The following is a 27,523-nucleotide window of genomic DNA, read 5'->3' as shown; positions in this document are numbered from 1 at the left end:
AATATATAATTTTTTTTTTTGATAGATCCATAATTGATCAACATTATGTATATTATTATTATTTAAAGAGACAGAAAATTAGTTTTTACATAGTTTTGCTATCATCAATTGATTTTCATATGGGATACAGAAGACATTTAGAAATTGAGATAAAATAAAAATATTTACATAACTTCTAATAATTAATATTAAGGAATATAGTAATTTAAAATAAAACTTAGAGTAATATATTATAAATAAATCATCAATCTGAAACGAAAAAAGAGTGCAATCCTTATTAAAATGTCTTTCAGTCATATGAATAATCAGATATAACGAAAATATTATTGTTGACAGATTACATTATTAACATCACAAATATTAAATACAAATTTATTACAAATGGCAATGAATAAATAAGTCTATCTAAATAGTCGTAGGGTCTTCCATTTATCTACCTAGTATTCTGAAGTTCAGAAAATATTTAATATAGCTATTATCTTGTCACCAATTTAAAAATAATTTTGAACCGCTACTACGGAGATCTATGTAGAATGAAATTGAGAATATTTATGATAAAATATAGATTCAATAGCAAGATATCAACAACCTATTTTGATGTTAGATAATATAAAAATTTATTTTTATTAACCAATGATGCTATTACGTAAAATCCGATATTCAGACAAAATAAAATGACAGCCATGTATAATACAAGAAGGTAGTAGGTATAACCAAGGTATCTATTGTATTGTAGGTAGAAATTTTGGAACAAAGAAATTGTCAGCTATCATGAAGATATTAAGCTCACCTCACTCTGTAAACAGTAGCTTCATCTTCATCGGAAGAAAAGTAATCTTCCACATCTTTTCTTCGAAAATAATCAATAATTGTGTAACTTAAAATAAACAGCAACAGAAATAGAAGGAAATAAATCTGAAAATTGATGGTAAAAAATTAAACATACTTATAATGCTTAAACTTTATTTCTAAGTATAATAGCTGTTTTAAAATTACTTACGATGTACTCCCTGACAGTACTGTGAAATATTTTTTCGCGGTCATCATATTCTTCATCATCATCCATTATTTTTCACCTATTTCCTAAATAATATTTTAATTTTGAACTATGGGGAAGATTCGAATCAGTCCAGAAGAGATACCTCAGAGGCATTTTCAAATTAATAAATTTACGTTCATCAGAAAGCAAACACTTTCAATCTTAGATTCACCATAACTGTCAAACGTAGACAGACAAAAGTCCACGACTGGGTTAAAATCATGAAGTTCATTGGCCAATGATAGTTTGATTTCTAAGATCCATTAACTTTGAAAATTAACAAAACTAATTCATCATTTATGCATATTCTTTGCATATTAATATTTTAAGTGCATAAAATGAAAGACACTGAACTATTCATCACTTTTTTTATTCAATTCCAAAAATATATTCAGTATTCTTTTTTTTTTGTTCAAACACATTCTTTGTAAAATACAATACAATATTATAATTAATCATTTAGAAAGATTTTTCTTGTTTCTATCATATTTTTTGTTCGATAAAGTATATCACAACAAATATATCGACCGTGTGACAAACAACAAAGTTATTACTCCATTTGCATTCGCCATTAGTCTTTGTTGTTGGCTAGGCGTTGGCTTGTCTGAGTTTGGTTTGTAGTTTAGTCTTGTGTTAAAGTTGAGCAAAATGGTGAAGTCTGAAACTTCTGATGTAAGTTGAGTACTCCATGTTAATATCTTTGCTTTTAACTTAGGTTTTATATTGAAATTTATCGTTTACGAAATTTCCCCACGCCAACTACATTTATGGCGTCTAGTTCCCCAGTTAACTCTTGATATTTGTTAACTCTTTCTATTTTCAGGAACCTGAACACTTTCGCAAAATATTTATTGGCGGCTTGGACTATAGAACCACAGACGAATCATTGCAAAAGCATTTTGAACAATGGGGAAGCATAGTGGATGTAGTAGTAATGAAAGATCCAAAAACCAAGAGGTATATTAAGTTGGCTATTTTAAATTGTTAATTATCAGCTTATACTTTTAAAATGAGGTTAGTATTTTTAGTAAAGTAAGTTTCTCATCGTTTTGGTAGACAATTTATCTGTAATAGTTTTTTTTTTATAGATCATATCATTTATAAGTGGTGGAATCATCGTCTCCTTCCTACCTTATTTTTCTGTTCATATCTAATATTCAAATAGCACAAAATGTATCGCTGAATCAAGTACAGTTTCAACAATTGAGTTGGGTTGTGCTAATTGCATTAATGCCATGAGATTAGGAAAAGCATTAATATGGACTTATTTTGGGAGGAATACTATTAGTAGGCCATATTTAATCATAGTAATTTGGTACTTGTGGTGGTTTTTACTATTTGAGTCCCATTTTTTTTTTTACTTCTACTCAGACCTGAAAGTTTGCTTTTTTGGAGTGCTATCCAAACAAATTAGAGGAAAATCATTATATATGCACTTACTTCAAATTATCCTATATTTAAGTGTATTTAAATTATCAAATTTATTGAATGGTTTTTTCTACTTTGTGGAAGTGTTCTTAGTAATGTTATAAGTTACATTTGATCGTAATTTGTTACTGAAATTGCTTTTGCTCTACCTACAAATGTTATATAGTACTTGTTTAAAAAACCGGAAATTAATTAATCTAATTTTAATAAATAACCTTATGTTTTTTTCTGTCTAATTGAATGAAAAAGATTTTTTTTTCTAAGAAATTGACGTATTACATATTACTCCTACTATATCAAATTGTTGTATATCAAGTTATATTAGCTTCTTCACCTGCTGTGTTTACTTCATTGCATTGTTAACTTTTTTTTTTAATAATTCCCTTGTCATATCGGACCAAGATGGTTATGCACAGGTAACAAACCTATTCAACCATGGTGTGGTGTCAAGTTTTCATATGGGACCACCATAAAATAAAATGCTAATCCCCAGCCTGGATTAGAACCTGCATCACTGCAGTAACAAAGCATCCAAGGTTGACCATTAAACTCCCTCAGCCATAATGTCCTTATTTTGATGTTAACCTGACATTACAATTCATTGAGGAAAACAAAACAACAGAATTTAACCTGAGATTTTTTTGGAAATAACATTCTTGTAAATTAAAAATTAATTTTTTCATCCACCCAATCCTTATATTTTTCTGATTTTTTAAGAGAAAATTAAGTCAATTATGTTATTTGATTTAAAAAATTACTGTTTTTGTTCATGCTTTTTAAACTATTATTTTAGGTAAAAATTTTGAGAATACATTATACCACATATTACACCAATCTTTCATTCTGTAACAATGTACCGAGTTCAGTTATATTTGCACTATTTAAACTTAACTGGTACATTACCCATTTACATCTAGAGATCGGTGTTCCGTTGGATAAGATATGTACAAAATTACTCTCAGTATAAAATTTAGCAACTGGCATTTGCTTAGTAAAGTATTATGTGATGACTGCAGTTGTTCAGAACAGTGACAAGTTACTGTAATTCTAATAAGTAAACCAGTGGTTACAAACTAAATGTACAACATTTTAAGAAATTTAAATTAGAACATTATTTATTGCATTTTGAATAGTTTTAAAATAAAGAATAAGTCTTTATTTTTATAGTAAAAAAAAATTCCTGAAAATGACTTTCTAAAAAAAAAAAACTGTTCTTACTAAGTAGGACAGAATAGATGTGACCAAAAACCAGGTCTCTGTTTTATTTAAGGAATATATTTCTGCTGCATTGACATGTGTCAAAGGATAAGAAAGGAATGGGCATTATTGCAGATTCTTTTTTTTATCAAAATATAGTCTTATAGTGATTTAGCAATATAGTCTTAAAAATGTCCGTTTCTGATCTCTCAGATTGGTTGCAATTAATGTTGGGTTGAAAGAGTAATATATCTTATTGTTTTATGAAGAATATCTCCAGTAAGATTTAACATGTTGATCTACCAGGATTACTGTTGATAACCAGTTCTTTTTCCTCCAGAGTAGGCACATAATAAAACCAAGACATTTTAAAAAGCCCTTTATGATGGGCAAATTTAACATGATTGTACATTGTTCAATTTTTTTTAAATGTAAAACAGGGGTCAAGGACCCTAATTTGATAGTTGTACTTAGATTCAGAAATCTCTTACTTCCACTGAATCTGTTAATTTAAGTACATTACGATTCATTGATTAAGTAATTTAATTTTTCATTTTGCAAATTCACTTTCCACCAATATATTGTATCAGTATTATAAATAATTATGTGGTTTGTTTAAAGTGTAAGTCATTGATGTATATTACATCATGAAAGGTAATTTTTTTTGTAAATATTCATTTTATTCTGTGAAAGACAACTGAGCAAAGAAAACCTGAAACCTCGAAAATTTATCAAATGAACAAATAACACTTAACCCCAGACACGGGGTTTTTTAACTCCTAAGTTAATTCTAATTATAACATACAAAGGGGTTATTTTCTTAATCTTGAACAGCCCAATTTTTTATTTTGCTTTTAAGATTTTACAGAAATCTATAAGTTGGGTTCAGACAAGATGGAGGAATTACATTTTGAAACTTAATTTTTTTAAATTCCGAATTATTTAATCATGGTTTAATAAGCGATTTTTGTTGATTACATTATTATTATTAAGGATAGCATTTAATACTTTCATGAGAAAGTCCGGTGTAGGAATCTTCACATTCCTATTCAATGTTCAAATAAAACATTTTTATTTTGAATTATGTTGTCAATTCAATTCAATATTCTTTTTATATATAAGAAGTTGGTCAGGGTTGTGGTCAAAAAGGAACAAATAGTTTGTAACTATTTAATGTCTGATGTTTTGTCCCACTTTGCAGGGCTTCATATGGGCTGTTCAAAGCGATAGCTTAAACAGATGATCTGTTTAATATTCTTTTTAGTATAGCTGCTTTTTTATTTTTTTTCCTTCCTTTTGTTTTTATTGCATTAAGGATGAAAGGTACATTGTACATTATTTGATTTTCTACTTTCAGGTCAAGAGGTTTTGGTTTTATTACATACTCTCATGGGCATATGGTTGATGAAGCACAAGCTCATCGACCTCACAGGATTGATGGCCGAACTGTTGAAACCAAAAGAGCAGTTCCCAGAAATGTAAGTTATTTTTTCTAGCAGTTATATATAATTAAAAATTGTAGTGTTTTCATTTTATTGTTTGTTTATTATATGTTATTATTCAATTTTTTCTTTTCTTTCAGGATATTGGAAGGCCTGAGGCTGGTGCTACTGTAAAAAAAATATTTATTGGTGGTTTAAAAGATGATATAAATGAAGATGACCTTAAAATGTATTTTGGAGAATATGGTGCTATATCAAACGTTGCTATCATTATGGATAGAGATACTGGAAAGAAAAGGGGTTTTGGTTTTGTAGAGTTTGAAGACTATGACACAGTTGATAAAATATGTTGTAAGCAACTACCTTCTAATTTTTTCCTATTAATTAGATAGTATATCCTGATTTCAATTCTAAAACCTTATAACTGCATGTTTTATATCATGGTTGGCATTTGAAATAAAGTTTCTGTTATGTTTTCTTATGTAACTTCTGTATAACCTCAAATAAATGAGGTGAAGAAGATGGATGGGTATAGGTCGTAGAAAGCAATTTTAATATATTGTTTATTTTATGGCTAGCAGTTGTAAGGCCGTGTTTTTACTTGAGAAGACATTCTAAATGAGCATCCCCGGAAATGCAGATGGTTGTTAAGGTATCAGCAACTCGTCCCCACATGAGCATTTAGCTGCTTTGTGCACCTCCAAACAGAAAGCTCAGTTTGTTCTAGTAATTATGCTTAACTACTATGGTGTCTAAATATTCGATTCTCCAATAGTGAACTGAAAATTGACTATCACCCAAGTTTTTAAATATATTAATTTTAGTCATTTAATAAAAGAGTATAAAGGGGTGCAGATAAATAAAACCATCAAGAGAGATAAAGTTTATTATAGAACTCTTGTTTGCTCTTAAAAACAATTTTTCAGAAGATAACTCAATGAGAATGTTAACAAAGTTTCAATTTGTATTGAATTGTGTCAGTTATAATTGAGAGACAAGACAAATTTTGAATATGTGGTTGTTTGCTAAATATTTCATTTTATTCTTATGTTATAAAATTATCTCTTTAAGTAATTATAAATATTATTGAAGTTTTTTCAACATATGACCTACACTAAATTATTTCTTAAAAATTACAATTGCTTTACGTCAAAAAAATTCGAGACTAAAACAACAGTGGACTAATCATTCTATTTATTTGAAAAAAAAAAATTAGATCAATGTAGTTTTGGAAATAATTATTTTAATTTATAACTGGAGTAGAATCCATTTATCAGGACTGAGACATCACTGGTTAGTCTATGTATAAAAAAATAAAACTATTTTAATATTAACTCTTATATCAAATATAGATTAAAATGCAATCAGAACTTGATATACAGGTGATATATATATATTAATATATAATGAAGTTAAATTTATCCAACTTATTTTAACTTAAATTCTGTAAATATGTGGTTTAGTTTAAGAGATAAATTTTTACAAGTTTTTAATAGTAATTTTTGTTATAGTTATGCTTCAAGAAGTCAGTTATTTTGTTTTAATATTTTGATGAGAGTAGACGTTTCTCCCCATACATCTTTTTTTTGTTTGTTTTTGTTTTAATTATAAAAAAATTAATCCTTGAGGTTCCACAGTATAAGATAATTCCATTTGTCTTAAAAGGTAAAAAGAAGTGGATAAACAAGTTACATAGAAATCACTAATTTAAGTTGAGTAAAAGTGTAAATCAGAGTCAAAATTTATTTGATAGTTAAAGTAAGCAGTTTTTTTTCTTTTTTAGTTAAAGTTTTAAGAAGCAGTATAGTACTCATTATTATCAGTTTTCAAAGCAAATTTTAATTGAAACTACTGACAGATAATAAATGTATCAATCTTAAAGATTTTCTCATAACTTGCCTTAGAAATAAATAATTAGTTAGAGAGGTTTTGGAATTAGGACCATGATATACTTCACTGCTTTGTTATATTTCTATTCTCTGTTAGTTAATCTTTATATATATATATATACACAAATTTTTATGTTAATTTCTTAAAGTTGATGGTATATAATTTAGTTTTATTTTTATTTCAGTACAAGGTTCACATTCAATCAATGGGAAAAGAATTGATGTCAAAAAAGCCATTGGGAAAAGTGAAGGAGGAAAGGGTGGTGGTGACAGAATGGGAGGCGGTGGTGGTGGCGGCAGGAGTGGTGGAAGATCCAGAGAAGGTGGTGGTTCCGGGTGGGGTGGCTCATCAGGTCGTGGTGGTGGTGGAGGAGGTGGTGGCTGGGGCAACGGCAATAGCCAGCCCTGGGGTGGAAGTGGGCCATGGGAGAACTCAGGTGGCAGCAGTAGTTGGAACAGTGGACCTGGAGGATGGGACAGTGGAAATGGATTTGGAGGCGGAGGTGGTGGCGGTGGCTATAGTTCTAGCTATGGTAGCAGTGGGCCTATGCGCTCAGGAAGTGGATTCGGAGGAGGTAGATCAGGTAAGCAATTTTAATTTATTCAAATGCATTAAGTTTTCTGTATTTTCTTTTGCTTAGCAATATTTCCTGAAATGTAAAATTTATCTTGACTTTATAAAATTTTATAACTTTTCTATAATTCTATAAAATATTAACTAATAAAAGTATAATTTTTGTGAAACATAAATTGTTTTTAGGAATTTTAAAAAGTTAAAATAAAGTGATGTTTCTTAATATTAGTTTTGATAACATGATTAAAATAGTAGTAACTTATCAATTAATATTGAATCCTGTAAGCTTATACATTTTATTTGTGCTTGAAAGGTCAGAGAATCCAACTTAAAAACTCTGGTGGACACCCAGTATTTATTGTATTTGAAAAAAGTTGAAACTAAAAAGATATAGCATTTAAGTTAAGTCTTAAATTTTAAATGTATATATTAGGTTGCTCTTTGCTCTGGCAAATTGCCTTTTATCTATGTTCGTTCAATTAGATGTTTTGCTTTTATTTACATGAAAAAATTATATGTAACATAAAAAACAATTATCTAAAAAATAATGTAAGCTATTAAGTGTCTTCCAGCTCCTCAGAATGGAGGATTCTTATGGTAATTGAAGTATTAAATGTTTTTGTTCCTTTGCTTTGTTCAATTTTTCATACCATTTGCACATAAATAGTCTAAAACTGTACAAAATTGTTGGCATATTTTTTAAATTGATGTCTTTTGGACATGTGAAGATCAATAATTTAATTTTTATTTTATATCATAATCTGTGTTAAAAAAGTATATCATTCCGAGGTAAATTCAAGCATTAGGTGTGGGAGATAACTGATAGTCAGAAAATTAACAACACCTCAAAAAATAAAATGCATGCTACAGTTACTATTGATCCAATGTAAATCAAATCAACATTGCAAAAATGTTGTAGGTAGTTCGGGAGAGTAAATATGTATAGTAGGACTGTATATAAACAGTGAATCATGTATCAAAATTAAATAGTTTTTTTTTTAAATTTTATTTTACTAGAGGGCATTTTATTAATATCATTATTATATTAAGATGTCTTTATTTTTAAAACTCAAGTATTTATTATTTTATGTAGTAAAATTTTAATAACCACCATCGGAAGATTCCATGACAACATACATATCTCGTTTGAAAAAGTTAATTTATGTAAGAGAAAGCTCATAATTGTAGTTTATGACTGAAAATATTTTGTAGGTATCCAAAGCATAACCATTGTACTTTCATTTTTGTACTTATTTCATTCCTTTGATTATAGGAGGATCCCAAAGTGATTGGGAAGGCAGTGGAGGTGGTTTTGGTGGTGGATATCAACAGAGCTATGGTGGTGGCCCTATGAGGTCAAGTGGTGGTGGTGGTGGTGGCGGCAGTGGGGGCTATGGCGGTGGAAGATCTGGCCCTTACTCAAGTGGTAGGTTTCGTTATATTATAGCTATCTATAACAAAATTTCTTTCTCATTATTTACCGTTCAAACCCCATATAAATATTATTACAATCTTACGATGACCTATCAAACTTGAAGATTTCTTGTATAGATTTTTAGAAAAATTATAATACTATAATTGGCAGTACATTAAGTTGTATGTATTTAAGTTAAAAATAATTTGCTCTCATTTAGTAATTGAATAACTTTTACGGGTTGTATCAAATTAATTATTTTTAAACTTGTCTCCATCCAGTAAAACTGCATTATAATGCCAAGTTAATCTAAATTTTATCATTATTTCCAGTTTTAGTGTAAATGTTGAATTTGATATTGTTTATTATAAAGTATGATTTTCTTAGATTTTATGGTTTTTTTTTTTTATATTCTAGGTGGAGGTAGTGGCTATGGTGGAAGCGGAGGAAGAAGGTTCTAATTTTAAGTATATTTACGTAAGTATGTTTTCAATTTTAATTGTTTATAATGTTATTGTTTTGGATTTTTGGAACAACTAATACAATTGTCTAATTCAAGGTGTGTGTCCTTCCAGATTCGTGTCAATAACCTGTCTTAGTATTTAAGATGTAAATGAATGAATTTTCATTTTTTATTGTTTTGGCAGAGCTGCTTTCTTTTATTTTCGTTTTACTGGTCGACTGTCAGGGTTGAGTAGACTAGATTACTCCTCCTTTTTAGGAGTATGTTATGTTTAGTTCTGTGGTATACTTATGGTTAAATCTGATTTATTTATCAGCTCTTTAATCAAATTATGTTTGTGACTAGAATTTGCTCATAATATGAAGGCCATCGATATCAATTTTTTAACTTTACTAGGATTTTTTAATGTTTAGTAGAAAAGCTGGTGCGGTGCGCGCATCACACAACTTTCACTTAACGCCCTACATACATCCCTAAGTTTTGTGCAGATTGATGGGTATGGAAAAAAATTAATTGAAATTTAGAAAAAAAAAAAATTCTATTGTTCTGTTGCTATTAAAATTTGTATTTTAGGGTTCCTTGAGATAGAAATAACAAATATAAATTTTTTTTCTACGAAGAATGCAACAGTTTAATAAAATATAACGTAGCCATAATGCAATCGGGAATGTTCAGGCAGTCTCGGTTTTTCCCTTACAAAGCAGGTTTACAATTTTTTTTTCTCTTTTAGTTATTCATAAAATTCTTTAATGGTATTTATCCATTGGATATAATTGCTTACAAAGAGAACTGTTTATTTTTTCCAAATAAACAAAATTTAAGGTACTTTAGAGGAAGATTTTTAAAAATTTATCATTAAAGGCTTATCACACTATTTCAATGAGGATAAAACTTAGCTTTTATTAAATACCATTTAATTCTACATTTGTATGGTTAGTTCAATTAAAATCATTAGTCATTCTTTGAGAAAATAAAAAAAAAATGTGAAAAACCTATAAAGCAGCACTTTGGTCAGTCAATTTTATCGAAAAAGTTGTTGTCAAATCCCTAACATATCATATACCTGCCTTAAATATGTAATTTCAATGCAATTTGCAATTTTTTTATAAAAAAATTCCTTTTACACACTGATCATTTGTGAGACTTAGTTATTAGGACTCAGGGGGGCCTCAATCAGAACATGTATTTTTGTCAGAAACTCGAATTCGAAATTTTTTGTGTTTGCAATACTCTGCATACTATTCATTCCATATATAAGTAAGTGAAACTAAAAAATCAGGTCTATTGTTTGAGGCTAAAGAGAACCAGGGCTTCCTTATTTGTAGATATGTGTAGACATATTGTCTGATAACTCATGTCTTTTGAGTTGCTGCCTCTTGTAATTTAAATAGGATATCCATTCAGTCCAAATGCTGTTAAATAAACTTGACTGATAGAACATCTTAGCCAATGATTGCTATCTCTTTATACTCGATTGTTTTATGATCTGGTTTGATATTTTGAGAGTTGATTTGATATTTTTCATTTGAAATAATTAATATAGGTCCCTTTTTTGTACCAACAAGAGATGCTTTTGTAGATAGGCTGATAGGAACATCATTAATGTTTAAAAACTTATTAAATGTACACTGCTATTTGAAAATTGTATGTACCTTTCAAATTATTTAGATAGTCCTGTTTGTTGTTGATATGATTATTGTAATACTGGTTAGTAGTTACAACATAATTTATTACTGCCGTATACATTTTTATAGGTGGGAATTCAATAGGGAAAAAAGATGGAATTTAATCCATAAACTTTTAAATAGTTCAAATTTGATTGTTGAGTATATTTTAAAAAATAACAAATTTTGATACCTGGGATGTAAAATAAATGATATTTCCTCAAGAAGGAAATAGAGTTGGGTAGATTATTTCTGCTATGGTTCAATTATTGAATTAACTTAATTTAAGATTAAGAATTGTAGATTTATTAATGTGATTAATAGAATCATTGTACTCAAAGGGAACGAAAAGGATAGAAAAAACCATGTTTTGTAAAGTCTGTCATTGAGGGTCAGTCTCCATTTTGTTTGTAAATCAGATTTTCTATGTTTAGGTTTTATAGTTTTATAACATTGCTTCTGTTAAGTCTCGTGTTGGCTAATGTATTATTGAACATTCCAAATTTCCTTTTTGATTGTCTTGATGTAAGAGTTCTGAGGTAGATGATACACATGTTTTTGAACGTCTATACCCAATATTTTCATCTTAGGAAGTCAATTGTCTTTCATCCTTGATGTCTATACTTACCAGGTGTCTTTCTATGCAAACCATTAACCAAGTTTGTGATGTGTCTTTCATCTTTGTTTTTATTTTTGTGTATATGGTCTAAAATATGTAATGTTTTAATTACAATTAATATGGATATTGATTTTACATTGTTTTTAGTTTTTGCAAAAAGAATAAAACTTATGTTTAGTTCAACATTTTATTTGTATTTAAGTTTTTTTATATCTTGTATTTTTTGAATTCCTCAACTATCGTAAGTTGGAATATAAAACTTTATTCTGAGACCTGTTCCCTTGGCAATAACAAAAAAGTGCAAATATAACAGAAAACATATCTCTCCAGAAGACTACATTAATAATTAAATTGATACATGCATTATCTAAAATAGATAAAAGCAACAAAAAAAAAAAAAAATTAAGTAGACAAACTTCATATATGTGATAGAAATCAAAGTTCTACCACATCCGTAATATTCAGTTGACTTTTCTCATTTTTTCCCACAGTACATGGTGCATATTTATTAAACATTTTATTCCAAAATGTAAAGAAGGTAAAATTATAATTTTTCATATTATGAAGATGGTCAGAGTTGCGATCAAAATAAAATAAAAATAGTTAACTATTTATTTTTTGACGTTTTGCTCCACTTTGTAGAGCTTCATCAGAGCTAAAAAGATACAAAAACAACTAAGAACATTATGACATAATAAAATAACGATACAAAAAGCTGAATTAAGGCAGGGTTACAATTATGTAAAAATAAGTGAAAAGTAAACTATGTACAAATAAAAAAAAAAAATGTAAACTATAAATTTATAAATGTCTCTCTTCTCTAAATTGTCTATTTTATTTCTTTTTTTTATTTTTACATAATTTTAACCCTATCTTAATTTAGCTTTTTGTATCTTATTATCTAACAATTTAATTATGTTCTTAGTTGTTTTTTTTTCTTCTTTTTAGCACTGATGAAGCTCAAGTGGGGCGAAACGTCAGGAAATAAATAATTGAACTATTTAAATTTATACAGTCAATTATTTTAATATATTAATATTATAATTTTTCATGTTTTTGATTCCTGGCCAAAAAAAATTCTTAATAAAAATGCATTAAAAAAACCTTATGTATTAAGATTTTTATTAAAGATAACAGATGTTATTATGATTAAAGTTTATAAATTTTTCTTAATTTCATAATCTAAGGACTTATGTTCCAGCCCAATACTTAATTATCATTTATAATTGATTTCCTGCTGGCATAAAAAACAAAATTCATTTAGCTTTTTTTAGGTATGTCAATTTTTTTTTCTTGTACTCGTCAGTAAAATCATTTTTTAGGATCAAAGATATATATAACCCTTGTGATAGTCTTATACCAATATTATAAAATTATCAATTCATTTTTTTTTCCTAAGTACTACATGAATTTTGATGAGATAATAAAAAATAAAACAGGATCACTGAAGTCACTAGACTTTTTTTTTAAAGAAAACAGAAAATGAATATTAATAGACTAAAAAGATTTATTAAAAGGATAATAGTTAAAATGATTAATAATTGCAGTTTACTGGTAGTTGAGGAAGCATATAAAGTATTAAAAGTTTTTTTTTTTTAGGGTTAAAAACATTCATTTACTTTTTCTGTTTGTAGAGCAGAGATATGTGTAGCAAATAGAGTTAGGCAAAAATTATCTGTGATAAAACTATAGCTTAAATTGTCATGGATATAATGGATATTATTAATGTTAAGGTATCCAATACAATTTTAGCTATAATTTTATTTCTACTAACTTATGCCCAACTCTGGTAGTAATATAACAACATAATCGATTTATTTTTAATTCAAAGTTATATTTTGAGAATAAATGGGTCTAGTTCCATTTCAATTAGGAATTGTCACCCACAATTGGAATTAATGTTAATCTAGGTTGATAGGTAGCTATATGAAGTAATTATTTTGAAGGATTTTATGTAATATGCATGTTTTAATTCTTAAGATATAGTGAGGGATTTTTCTTGAGGAGTTTGTAAATTAATATATTTATTTTTTATTATTAGTAACCAGTGAGTAAATACAAAATCTGAGATTTCTTTTTTTTTATTTATTAGAATTAGTTTTTACAGACTCCTTAAATATCAATATGAGTACTTTCAAAAATTTGAGTTCCGTTTCTTCTGAGTAGGCAGAATGCAGAAATTAGGACTAAATTTACAATTTAAATATTTCTTTTCTTTGTCTAGATTGTTTTTATTTCAATTCGACTTTTGGCAGGTAGTGTAATGTTTTTTTAAAAAATTCGTTCTTAACCGAAAGTAAGGAATATCTTCATTAAAATAAATGGTTGCAATTTAGGAGTTTAACTTTAGTTAGTATTAGCGTTTCTGTATTCTGACTTACAAGGATTAGAAATACTTGTGTTTACTCCTCATGATAATGCCAATATACCCTTTAGCTGTACTTCGGGGGGATAGTATTGGTATTAGGTATGAGCATTTTAGTGTAGTTTAACGACAAAACCTATTAGAGATAGACTAGAAATGAGATAGCTTATGTTTAAATGTATTTTGCTATGGTTCAGGTTGCTAGGAAGTTAGTGAAGGCAGGAGTATGAAAATAGTGACAGGATGGAGGCAGTACAAGTTAGGACCAAGATTAGGAATATTACGACTCAAATCTTAACCATTATCATAGGATAGAGCAGAGCGATACAGTGTGCTGGTTTGTATAGAGACTTTAGAGGGGTTACAGTTATATTATTTTCATTCATGTTCAAGTAGTTTTTATTCACTTAAACCAAAAATATTAAATATATATTGTAGCCTAATTTGTCTGTCAGTTCAGGATTCATTATGTTATTCCATACATTTAGAAGAATAAATTATCGTACCTTTTTATGTGGTGATTTAATAGGCAATTATATTTATTAGTTAGGTAGTGATAACGTATTTTTCTTTAAGTGTATTTTAGGTTAATAAAGTTTTGTCAATTTTATTTTCCTTGTCTTTATTGTATAATTAGGATATTTGAATGGTGGCGCATATATATCAACTTATAATATATATACACACACATATATGCATTCTTTTTTATGGAAAATATAGTTAGATTTTATTTATTTGAACATATTAGGTTTATGTTAGATTGTTTTTAATTATTGTATATTCCCAGAAGGGCTTTTATGTGAGCTCTAGGCAGGCTTTTATATATTCATTATTATATTTGTTGAGATCAACATACATTTTAATTGCCACTGATATGTTTTGTGTTTTGTTTCATTACCATCTGTCATTTCACCCGTGCGGGAATGTGCCCTGCCTAATCCAGAGGAGGTAAGGCCTCTTATATTGACTGACTATTTTAATTTACCATTATACATATAATAGAGAAATAAACATTATGTGTATTATTTTTATCCTATTTCCCATTTTATTGAAGGGTCATTTTATCTGGACAAGATATTTTCTTCTGCCACTTCAGTAAGTAATTTCATAATTTGTCACATATATATTTTTTTCTTTTCTAAATAAATACCACTTAATTATAATGCAATTTTATTTGTCTCCTATTTATTCTCCACCAGATACCAAAAATCCAATTCAAGTAAGTAATTCAATTGATACTGTATGCTAACATTCATCATATTCAAAATGTTTATTTAGCTAAGTGCTAAAATAAATCTTGAAAAAGTGTTTCAATCTTGCCTGATTAATTTTGTATAGACCTTTTGCCCTGGAAAACAGAAAATTAACTGAGGTAAGTTATAAATTTTAATGCTTAATTCATTATAAAAAAATTATTAATAAATAATTATTGCAATTCTAAGCCTTTGTCCTAACTGAACAATAGTATGACCAAGTGATAGCTATTATAGTTTCGATCACTCGATGTAAAAATCAAATATATAAATATGTTCTAATTGAAGATTTGGACACTCAACTATATCCTTTTTTATGATTACTTTAACACACCTATATATGGAATATATTCATCATGCTAAATTTTGAATTTCCAAAGGAAATACATGTTTTGAAGTCCATGGATTATTGATTAAAAGTAATATATTTCAACTATTAATAAGTATGTTTGAGGGCTGTCCAGGAAGGAACAGACGTATTGAAATAAAAATTCATAAATTAAAAAACTAGAAATGTGCCACTTGCTATTTCAACTATTGGTTCACCAAGCCATTTTTCATTGCTGGGCGTCAAATTCGGGCTGTATGGTGGATGGTTAAACACCCTATGCAAGAGTGTCCAGGTGGGATTGGATGTTCATTGTGAAAAAACATCACCTTGGTGCTAAGTTTCCCTGAGGCTTAGTAGTGTTTCACAATACCTTTCTGAGGTGATTGTTGCTCCATGTCCCAGAAAATGATGATAAGAAAGAACTCCCTTGGAGCCCAAGACAGTAGCCAGGACCTTTCTTTTTGACTGTGTTTGCAAACTCGTGGTTTTTCGGGAGAATGTGTGCCCATTCCATTGACTGCTGTTTTGCTTCACACAAGTCTTGTCCCCGGTTATCGATACGATCCAGAACTTTATTACCATTTGTGCTGTATTCTTGGAGAAAGGTCGGTGCTGCAGCCATTCTGTTTCATATGGTCTTCAAATTTCGGAACCCACCGAGCACAAAATTTGTGGTTCCAAGTTTCTCCACCACAATTTAGGGAAAATGTTCCGACAGCTCTGTTATCAATCGTGAAACGACGGTTTTCACGAATTTTGTCATTGATTTCCATTGCCAGGTCGACACAAGGCTAGGCCTACCACTACGGTCCTCGTCGTGAACACTGCTACGGCCATTTTTAAAATCAATTTGCCTCACTGGGTTTTCACTCATTATCCCCTGCCCATAAACATCACAAAGCTGACGATAAATTTCAATCGTCCTGTTGTTTAGAGCCAACAAAAACCGAATCAGACCACACTTCACAAGTGGCGGAATTTTCTATTTTAGGGCACATTTGACGACTCGCGGAGAGCAAAGTGAGGACACACAGTCCTCACGCTACAACAGCTGGATGCATACTGAAAGTAGGGATGTTTGGAGGCCAAGATGGCGGCTCTACCCCCACCCATCGCCCAAAACGTCTGTTACTTTCTGGACAACCTTCACTTAAGCTAAAAAACAGACTTGTGTAGAACCGAAATTATGTACCTTGGATGTTAGGTGAATACTATTAAAATCAACTCAATTAGTAAACACTATCATAAATTTTCTTAAGAACAGCTCAAAGATTTTGAATTACTATCTGGTTTACTCTGTTAACAATCGAAACCCAAACTCAAGCCAACATCTGATCATCCAGGTCACTGGACCATAGATGAAAACAGGTCTTATGACTTATTCATAAACCCTATTCTTGATCCTATGAGACAAGGTTCTATAATTCAGAATTTTCTTAGCATCTATTATTCCCGCTGGTCATCCTTGTTTTCAGTTCCTATTCCATTTCATTATTTTCAGTTATTAGTGCACCATATACTTAAATTTTTCAACCACTATCTGGGTGTTGTTTTCTTGAAGTTTGCATGTTAACAGGTTTCTGTTAATTGATTTGGAGCCCTAGTTGTTTTGCTGCCATTTTGTTCTTGCTATTATTACATCATTGCTTGCAAAGGCTAAACGCTGTGTATTGACAGTTCTGCAATAGTTCTTATTGCATAATCTGAAGCTATATTAAGGATAATAGGAGATGATAGATCTCCTAGCCCTAGCCTAAATTGACCATTCATCTTTACCATGGACCTACTATAATTAAGGGTCACTCCTGTCAAAGTGACAAGCTTTTTTTGGGATTCCCAATTTCACGATTATTTTCATTAATTTTTCCCCATTCAGACTATTCAATAAATGTTTGAATTAAATAATATTGGGTTAGCTAAAACTATAATATGAGCCTGATTGGAATTAATAAAGGAAAATATCTGGATAAAAAAGCCAAAATTTCAGTGCTCCAGAGATAGGTAGCAGACCAGTATGGTCACCTTGTATAATAGGGATTTTATACTTCATTACCTTTGAGGTTAATCAAGTAACCAATTCAACATTGATCAAATTGATTAAATTAACCATATATAAAGTTTATTGACTATATCTATTCAGCTACTAATTTTGAGTGATGCATTCTTCGTTAAAAAATTCATTTAAGTAATTTATTAAATTGTTTTAAGTGAAGGAATAATATGGACAGTAGCTTACTTATTCTGTGGTTTGACAAAAGTTTCTTGCAGTAATTTTTTCAATATTTCTTCAACTAATTCTGGTGAAATACCCAAACTTTCGAGATATTTAACAGTGACAAATTTCATTCCATGACATCTATAAAGAACTTGCCTGTACATTGCCAAATGCTGAAACAATTTAATATTTATAATTGAATATAAATAATCTTCATGTATTGGCTGTTCAAGTTTACGTAAAGGATAAACAAAATTTTTAATATTTTACAATATGAAATATTTCTAAACATGTTGAATAACTCATTGATAGATATGAAAATTAAAGGTGATGCCTAAAAACTATATATTTTGCACTCATTATGGAATTTTCTACTTGTTTCAATCGGAACTTCAAGAGGATTAAAAATAAATTAAAGCAGTTAATCAATAATAACTTATTGAAAGATTGAATTGATATTAATATAAAAGTTAAGCTTTAAGTAATGCTATTTTTACCTTAGCTTGCCTTGGTTTATATTTCATCAATGTAAGATCAGTGCATTCGATGCTGTTGTCTAATTTGGCACAAGCAAAGCAGCAACCATTTTCTGGTATTTTGCCAAAAGAAGAGATCTTGTAACATACCTACAAACATGAGAATAAGAAATGTTAATCTTTTGTTTGTTTATATTTAAGGGTTAGATTATTGTGAAATTGCATCTTTTGTTCCCTAGTTTAAAATGCCACCAAACCGACAGAAATTCGATTCATGGAAAAGACCTTCAAATAACACTAACATTATTTTAAGCGTTATGAGTTTTTCTACAAAAAAATTAGGAAATGTTAATTTCTTGTTTGTTTATATTTAGGGTTCAGTTTATATTTTTGGGGCTAAATTTTGATTTTCGTTGCATATAATTTAATATTTGAACTAAATTTCTCATATCAAACTCTTATACTTCTCATGAAGGTGTATCCGTGCCAAAATTTATTTTAATTTCAATTTATTATTTTTTCTTTATACAATTTATAATAGTTTAAAATTGACAAATTTGAGGTAAACCAATGTATTGATTAACATTTAAAAAGATGAATTCAACCTAAAAAAAAGAACTAGGAAATGCAAGTGAAGGATATTCTTGGATTAGTATTAACCTTTTTTTTTCTATGACCCCCTTCCTGGTCATTTGTGATATATAGGGGGATGGGATATTATCTACAGAATAACACTATATTCTAACCATGGTAGGCGGTGAAGTTTGTGGGACTGCCATCGAAATAAAAGTCACCCCCTTCCCCTCGTAGTTGATCCAGTTCGCTGGGTTTGTTACCATTTTCCATTCATTTTTAACAAACGTTTTAGGTTTTTTTATGCTGAATTATTACTAGTTAGTTTATTTTGTTAATGGTTAATGTAATTAAAATACACAATAAAAAACTAAGTGGAAGGTAATGGTATTGTTGTAAATAATTATACAATTGAAAGTATTTAAACTAAGTGGAAGTTAATTGTATTGTAAGTTATTATACAATTGAAAAATTAAGTGGAAGTTCATGCTGAGTTAAGTTTTTATGTGAAATTAAAAAACTATTTTGGTTGTAAGAAATTTTTTAAATACTCCTTTTTACATGGTGGGCCTTGCATTTTTTCCCCTAAAACTTAAAATTGAGGTTTTAAGAAGTTGAAAAATTGAATTACACCCTTCATGATAGGAGTATAACATTGTTTAATACAATTAGCTTCCTCATAGTTGTTTATATATGGACAAAATTTTAGGTTTTCGATCACACTAGTTTAGTGTTTTATGTATTTTAGCATAATTTTAGACAGTTCAATTTTATTGAAACAAGTTTAGGTGAGCTTTCCCTGTATTATTATAAATTAACAAAAAAATTGATTAGTTATATCAAAAAAATCCATATAGTCTCAACACTTTTTTAATTTTTTTACACTCCCATGTTCCGGCCAATTTCACTGATCTCATTCACACTAATCACTGCCAAACATTGCTTATCACATTATTGCAAGCAATTATGACTTTGGCAATCATATATTATTTTCAGTTACGTTATTACAATAATTAGTATACAATTTCTATTTCATCTAATCTCTACAACAACACTACATTGAGTAACCTATCAATGTAGTGATTAGTGAAATAGAAATCGTATACTAATTACTGTAATAAGTTTATTTGTGAAAATAATAGGTAAATGACAGGCATAATAGTCTGCAACAATATGATAAGTGTGAATAAGATCCTTGAAAATGGCTGAAACGTGGGAGTGTAAAAATAATAAAAAGTGTTTAGACAATATGTTATAACTAATAAACAAATTTGTCTCAAACAAGAATTTTCATTATATATAAAAAAGTTGATATTATTACATGATTTGGGTATTTTATACATATTTTTAGTTTTTACTGCATGATTTTGCACATTTAAGGTTTTTTGCAGCACAAAAATCCAGTCTCTACTTATATTAGGTAAAATATAACATTTATAGGCTAAAGTAGCCATTTGGAATCACTTACCTGTTACACATTTTGCTATAATAAAATAAATATTTCTTGGAACAATTATTTTAATGCCTATACTATTCTTCAATAAAAGTTAATGTCAATCAAATTCATAAATTTGGCTCAGTAATGGTAATACTGGGCTACAAAGGAGGATGGATGTTGCCCGCTACCACTGATTTGGGTTTGGAACCAATTCAGTCTTCACTACATAGGTATGGCAAAAATGTTCATTTACATAAATTCATGTAATTCTAGCTACTCAAGATCTTATGCTATAATCAAAATCATGGATATTCGTATTTGTTCACAGCCATGTCTTGCTAATTTTTAAATTACTAAATAATAAGGTAATACATATTCCAAGGTTCAAAGTTGATATCAACAGTCATCTACATTACTTCTACTCAAGTAATACTACCTACCAGCAAAAGTAATAGGTATTACACATAAGGTCTAAACATAATGACAGGTGCAACTACACTTATACCTCAGAACATATGTTAAAGATGTGATTAACAAAATTAAATGAATCATAATTTAGAAATAATTGTTAGCCAGCATTTTGGTCTGTAAGTACTCTATGTACAGATTATAAGTTAAGTGTAAATTTGACTATTGAATCTTATTTTAAAAAATTAAAGAATATTCTAAAGTAGAAATGGTGAAAATAAAATGTAAGCTTGGTGAATTTACCAGATGATGAAGTGATTCACAATGTTGACATTTAAAGGTGTTGTCATCTCGAAACTCTAGGGTACATAAACAGCATAGTATTTCTTTTTTTCTCTTGTCTGCCATCAGAGCTGTATCATCGTCTGTAAAATAAAATAAAAGTATTACTGCCATAAAACATATAATTAAAAGTCATTGAACATTATCGTTCCAATCTATTAGAACAAAAAAAGCTCCCTATATTCTTAATCTTACCCTATGTCCTTTCAACAAGATTCCAACCAACTAATTCGAATACTATAAGAGAATTGGTTTATTACTCATCTGTTTATAAATATCAATTCTCAATAGCTTCCAAATTACAAATTTTTAATTCTTATATTGTCTTAATCATAATACCTTATGTATATTAACTATATAACAATTATTTATTAATTTAAATTATATTTACTTGTTATTAATCTATTAATTTACTTTTATTGATTATAACTAGACAATGTTCATCTAAATACAATTTCATAATTCACAAACGGCAATGTATTTAAAACTATAAGTTATTTTTCATTTCATGTCATTAAACCAGAGTTTTTTCTTGTTTCCATGATTATAAAAATAATATAAATTTAATAGATTTTTAAGTATTTGAGATGGACGAATAAATTCATCTGGTTTGTAAAATAACTAATATTATGTTGGTTAAGTACATTGGTTAGGAAAATTATTTATTAACTGTATTGGTCGGTTAAAATTAGAATTTTTGTGTTATAATTTAATATGTTTTTTTCATTTAATTTTATTTGTTTTATTTATACTTATATTTGGAAGATTACTGATTGACCGTGTGTATCATTAAATGGAATTTGGTCCGGTAGCGTCAAATAAAACTCTAAACTAAATAGTAAATTGGAATACTATTTTTATTTGATCCAACGTTTTGTCCCAAGTTGCAGGGCAAAAAAGATACAAACACGTAACATAGGTAAAAAAAATAAATAAATAAATTTTAAAAAATAAGTGGAAAATAACAAGGGTATACAATGAAACATAACAATTAAATAAGAAAACGATAAAGAATGACTGCATTGATAATGATAAGAATGACTGTCATCTCATCTCTTGATTTGTTCTTTCTTTAATATTTCTTCTCTTTATCTGTTACTATTACCATTTTCATTTATTGTTTATAACCTTTAATTTTTATGTTTCATTGTATACCCTTGTTATTTCCCTCTTATTTTTTATTTATTTATTTTTTACTTATGTTACGTGTTTGTATCTTTTTTTATCCCTGATGAAGCCCAGCAACGTGGGGCAAAACGTTGGCTCAAATAAAAATAGTTTACCAATTTACTATTTGAGTTTTATTTAACTGCACCCGGACCAAATTCCATTTATTATACTTATATTTATTTATAACTACTGTTATTTCTATGTAGTAATTATACTCTTGATCCAAGCTATTTTAAAATTGCAGTGTTTAAATATTAACGCTATGACAAGATAACTAATTTTAGACTTTACCTTGACTTCCATACTTGTCAAAAGACCAAGTCCAGGTATTCTGACTTTTAGAATCGTCCTCTTTAAGTTCTTTTCCTTTAGTATCACCACCAGCACTTATTTTAGTCATTTCTGTCACTCCACTGTTTTTCTGGATATTACTTTTTACTGGATTTTCTATAAACTTTCCTAAATTAGAAAGTCTTCCTTTATCAAATTCTGGCTGTATGGAGAAACTTGGCTGATTATCCTGAAATTTTTCATTTAGCTGATGAATTTATATATTGATTTATTAGTAGTAACTATATTGTTGAAAAATATATAGTTACAGTATGGTGAGGAAGACTATTTCTTTTTGTACCACTGCTTTCAGCATATTCTTTTGTCTTTATGACTTTCTCGAGATGATCTTTTATGGGCATTTCTTTGGAGTTTTCTATTTTCGGAAGTCTTCCATTTTCTAATTCTGGCTGAGAGAAGAAGCTTTGTTGACTATCCTACAACATTTTAACCAAACTGATGTACTTTTTATGAGATTTCATTATTGATTTATTAATATTTGGTATCACATTACTGATTAGAATAGTCCCAATATATTGGTATATATATGTTTTTTAATATATTGGAGTAAAATGCATGAAACAATTGTAAGGTAAAAATATTTGGATTAATTTTTTCTTTAAGTTATGCAATTACAGTTACTGGATAATTTTTATTTTTAAAATTAAGGGGTAACTGTTATAAAATATTTTTAAAGATTAAAAAAGATTACCTTATAAAAATTATCGAATAACTGATAAAAATAGCTCTTCAAATAAATTTTAGTTTAATTTTTTATATTTTAAAACAAATAAAACGATTTCGAGTTTAATTGGCTCTTGGGCACTGAAATGGAGAAAACTATAAAATAGTTGTTGTCATGACAGCTGTTACCGTTTTAAATGTACTATCACAATAGATCTGGCATGATTGTTGGTAGTACATGTGGATGGTACATGTTGGTGGTGGCGCTCCTTGGGAACATGGTGAAACAACTGTCACAGCTACTGCAATAGTTAAAACTGTTACCTTTATATCCTAACAGTACATGTGACAATGAAACTACTATTACGTTGAGGCCCATTTATACGGTAACACCTTACAACTTTTACTGTTGTGGCAGTAAATTAGCATTATCAGGTTTGCTACGGTAGTAATCACACTATCTGTCTCGGCAGTAAAGCTGCTGTCATATATTTCATCGATTTTTTTATTTTATTTCATACTTAGATTATAAATTTCAAGTTTTTTTTTGATAGTTGAAAAGGGTTTGTTAGTACTTGGTATTATTTTTTCTTTTTGGGAAGAAACTAGCCCTTTTATTACTTATTTAATTTATTTTAACACCTGAACAACGCTTCCAGCAGTTTTCCTCCTATCCAGTTAATTGTTTAACATAAATTTTATGAAGGACAAATCACTGAAAGGCATAAAATTGTACTTAAAAAGTTCCTTCTCTGCCAAATTTTTTAGTACAATTATGCCAATTTAAAAATATCTAGCAAATGTATTTTTGAGCCCGCCAATGAAATAAATTCGATTTCACACAATTTACAGTTGCATCAGGATTAGGTAATTGTCAACCCAGATGAAAACAATCTTTCATATTCCAATCTTGAATATATGTTAAAATTTTTTCTTCTTTCTTACATTAATCATAAGTATTTTCTGTGAATTATTTCAGTACACTGTTATCAAGACATAGATATCTTGTAAATTTTGTATATCTTGACTCGTGCTTCTCTAGGGTCTCAAAAATTTGGTTTATCAGTTAGCAGCTGATTGACCAGCAGATCACTAATCTTAATTATATTAATTTGTATTCTAAAAAATTAACCATGACTTATAAAAAGTCTAGTTGCTTAAATTTTTATATCACATTCTAATTCATATGAATAAAAAAAATTCATTGAAAATTTCTAGTTGTGTTTATTTAAGTGTCACAACCAAAATGTGGTGACTTGTAAATAAATAAATTAATATTTAAAAATTTTAAACTTCCTTCTCTCTTTAAAAAAAAGGATTTTAAGTTTCAAACACTTAGGGAAAAAAAAACTTGAATTAACATTTAACCCATCAACATCAAAACATTTTTAATCAATCAATTAATTACAAAGCTTAAAAAGGTACTTACATCAAGTGCCATAAGGGCAGACCCACTGTAAATACTTATGGAATGATGAGGAGATTCCAAAGATCCTATTGATTGTTTTTTTAGCTTTTCAAGTTGCAAGTCATTTGGCTTTGAATGACTAAAAAACTTAGGTTTATAGTGAAGAGGTGTTGCTGTAAAATAAATTATAAATGTAATGACTGATGACATGCCAGAAGTTATTAAAATAAATAAATTAATAAGATACTACCACCATCATCATAGTAGTTTATTCTTAGTTGTAGTTTATACTTCTGTGGTAAAGGTTCAAGATTTTCAGTTATAGTTAAAAGATTGTTGATCAACTTCTTTGTAGAATTTTCAAACTTCAATCTGTCAAAATTCACTGGGCTAAAATAATTTGAGGACATTACAAATTTATCTCTGTATGTATACATTAGATTATTATTTATTTGTTAATATGCACCAACGTTTTTGTGTTAGTAGAAAGTGAACACGTTGGACCTTCTTGAGTGTACTTATATTCAACAGCATAATATTCCAGTAGAGAATCTTCAGGTGTCAAAATTTCCAAAACGAGCTCTCTCATCTGAAATATGTTTTATTGTGTAATAAATAATTGCTAATTATTTTACAAATCATAATTAATATGATCATTATTGAGACTTACATAACTGTTATCCAATGCATCAAAAGCACTTTTTATCCATTTTGTCATTAAATACGCATCTTTACATTCATAATTACCAGCTAATATTTTAACTTTAACATTATCAAAATCTTTCTCAGTATAAGCAATCTCAGGAAATATAGATCGCATATATGATATAATTGAGAAAGATAATGCTGTGAATTGTTTGACAAACACAAGAGATCCTTTCACTGTAGTTACATCTTGATTAAAAATTTCCTGCAATCCCTAAAAAATCAATAAATAATTTATTACTGATATTATTTTTTTTAAAATAAGGATAATTTCAACATTGAAGTTTGTTTTGTTAAAATTACTTATCTAAAACTAATAAATTCTAGTATTCTAACTAATACCTACAGCAGAATGTGTTTGTTTCACCAACTGCAATTGTTCAGTGGCCATATCAGTGTTTTTGTAGTTTTCAAACAATATTACAAGCCAATGTGTAATATTTGAAGTGATCAGTTTCAAAACTTAATACAATCATAGAACTAGCAGTATTGCCATTTGCTAATGATGGTTTTTTTTTTTTTTGTTTCGTTTTTTATGTTAAAACAAAATATTTTGTACTATATAATTTTAATAAATAAGTATTTTTTTTACATCAATTATTGTTTAGTTAAAACAATACAGTTTATGAATAATTTATGTTAGTATATATTTAACTTGATGCTTGTATATGTTTAGTTAGGTTAGGGTGTTGGCAAACCTGTCATTTAGAAAATAGCGGCGTTCCAATTAAAACTTTTATACTTATATTATATATTAAAAATTAAATTTAAAACCCTAGTTTTTTAAAAATAATTTTTATTACAACTGAAATTCTTAGTTGGATAAAATAGGGGGAAGAACCTTTTTTTTTTGTAATGGCTGTGGCAAGCCTTGCAAGTTCTCTGCTTATTAGAGCTCTGGATAAATATTTAGTTCTATAAATTGACAGTTTATTTTCAATCTGTGAAGATTTTCAACCTATATTTATTAAATAAATATAATTTTCTGTTCAGTTTTCTCTTGACTATCATAGGTATAATGTAAGTTCCGTAAAGCTACAAATTTAAAATACTTGATTTCCGTAATCTATATTAAATGCTTTTAAGAGATTTAAGTGTGTTTATAGCTTTGTGTCAATTCTCCTGATCCTATTAGATTCAAATATTTAAAACTTGGAAAATCTTATAGTATTGGAAGTAAAACATATCTTTTTTAAATTTATCAGTATAACTCAATTGGAAGCTGTAGCGTTTTTAAAAAATATATATAACTTCCGACTAGCGGAGAATACGGGGGTGGGAATACCAATTTTAACGAAACTTTTTTGGTAATATTAGACTCGTGTCCGATAGACCACGAACCTGATACATAGTATAATCCAGCCCATTGATCTTAAATATATAAATAATTTAAAAAATTAATTTTTAACACAATACGGAAACGTATTTCTGGTGGTTCATACAAGACATTTGCAGCATTTACCTTAAGTAACTATCCACAAGGTACTAGGCAGAAAGTTTCTTACACAATATTTAATGGGAGCTGCAAAACTGTAACTACTTTATGAACAACCGGATTTCCATGAATGTTGACCTTCCCAGGAAAGTGTTTAAAAATTAATCTCTAGCCGTAATTTTTCAGATTGTCAAATAGCGTTTACAACCTAATCTTAAGTATAATAATTTCTTTGTTTAACATGTTTCACCAGAACTTTTCTGGATTCAAGTGGACTATCAACTTTTTAGATATTGAGTGATCAACCATCTACTTTGAGCAAGGAAATTTGCTACAATAATGTAAAGGTAGTGACAAAATCTAAAATTTCGCAATAACAACCAGAGTTTTCCTGAACTTGACTGAACAACAGAAAATGTTTGAAAAATTAATAGTACAAGAGCTAGGAAGAAAAAAATGCAGTATCTCACCCCAATTTTTGATTACTTTAATGAAAACTTGGTATAATTACTAGTCGAAATTGATGAGTCTGCCCAGTATAGGTAGGGGGAATAAAAAATGGCGGCTGTTTCTAAACCTTAAAAAAACACAAATTTTTCAGCTCTATACAGCTTTAATGAAAACTGTGTATAATTAATAGTCAAAATTGATGCGTCTGCCA

The 27,523-nt window shown here is 28.6% G+C and overlaps 3 protein-coding genes across 4 annotated transcripts in view; 1 reads left to right on the top strand and 2 right to left on the bottom strand.

Moving 5' to 3' along the window:
- Positions 1-1,290, bottom strand: part of lili (LMBR1-like protein) — a 20,323-nt gene extending 19,033 nt beyond the window's left edge. The window contains exons 1-2 of the mRNA XM_014419427.3: positions 1,001-1,290; positions 791-915 (exon numbers count right to left, since the gene is read on the bottom strand). Of these exons, the coding sequence (XP_014274913.1) occupies positions 791-915; positions 1,001-1,066 (191 nt within the window). The 5' untranslated portion in view covers positions 1,067-1,290. The remainder of the gene's footprint in view (positions 1-790; positions 916-1,000) is intronic.
- A 250-nt stretch (positions 1,291-1,540) lies between these two features.
- On the top strand, positions 1,541-15,110 carry LOC106680015 (heterogeneous nuclear ribonucleoprotein A1, A2/B1 homolog). Its single transcript, XM_014419474.3, has 8 exons — positions 1,541-1,711; positions 1,863-1,996; positions 5,022-5,142; positions 5,247-5,457; positions 7,181-7,579; positions 8,843-8,995; positions 9,401-9,460; positions 14,292-15,110. Exons 1-7 carry the CDS (start codon positions 1,688-1,690, stop codon positions 9,442-9,444), a joined length of 1,086 nt encoding a protein of 361 aa, XP_014274960.1. The 5' UTR covers positions 1,541-1,687; the 3' UTR covers positions 9,445-9,460; positions 14,292-15,110.
- A 137-nt stretch (positions 15,111-15,247) lies between these two features.
- Positions 15,248-25,887, bottom strand: LOC106679978 (HORMA domain-containing protein 2). 2 transcript variants are annotated; one of them, XM_014419408.3, is made up of 11 exons: positions 25,774-25,887; positions 25,393-25,641; positions 25,193-25,311; positions 24,973-25,112; positions 24,744-24,895; positions 22,900-23,067; positions 22,592-22,820; positions 21,092-21,213; positions 18,391-18,519; positions 17,915-18,066; positions 15,248-15,442 (listed from the first exon to the last, which is right to left on the bottom strand). In XM_014419408.3, the coding sequence occupies exons 1-11, from the start codon at positions 25,816-25,818 to the stop codon at positions 15,373-15,375; spliced, it is 1,575 nt and encodes a 524-aa protein (XP_014274894.1). In that variant the 5' UTR covers positions 25,819-25,887; the 3' UTR covers positions 15,248-15,372. The 2 variants fall into 2 exon arrangements, with proteins under 2 accessions (XP_014274894.1, XP_014274902.1); XM_014419416.3 differs by having other exon boundaries at positions 24,976-25,112.
- Positions 25,888-27,523: the final 1,636 nt, after the last annotated feature.

Source organism: Halyomorpha halys, unplaced genomic scaffold (assembly GCF_000696795.3).
Source record: "Halyomorpha halys isolate HHAL.00 unplaced genomic scaffold, Hhal_1.1 Scaffold15.1, whole genome shotgun sequence".
Lineage (NCBI taxonomy): Eukaryota > Metazoa > Arthropoda > Insecta > Hemiptera > Pentatomidae > Halyomorpha > Halyomorpha halys.
This window is presented reverse-complemented; position numbering and strand designations above follow the sequence as displayed.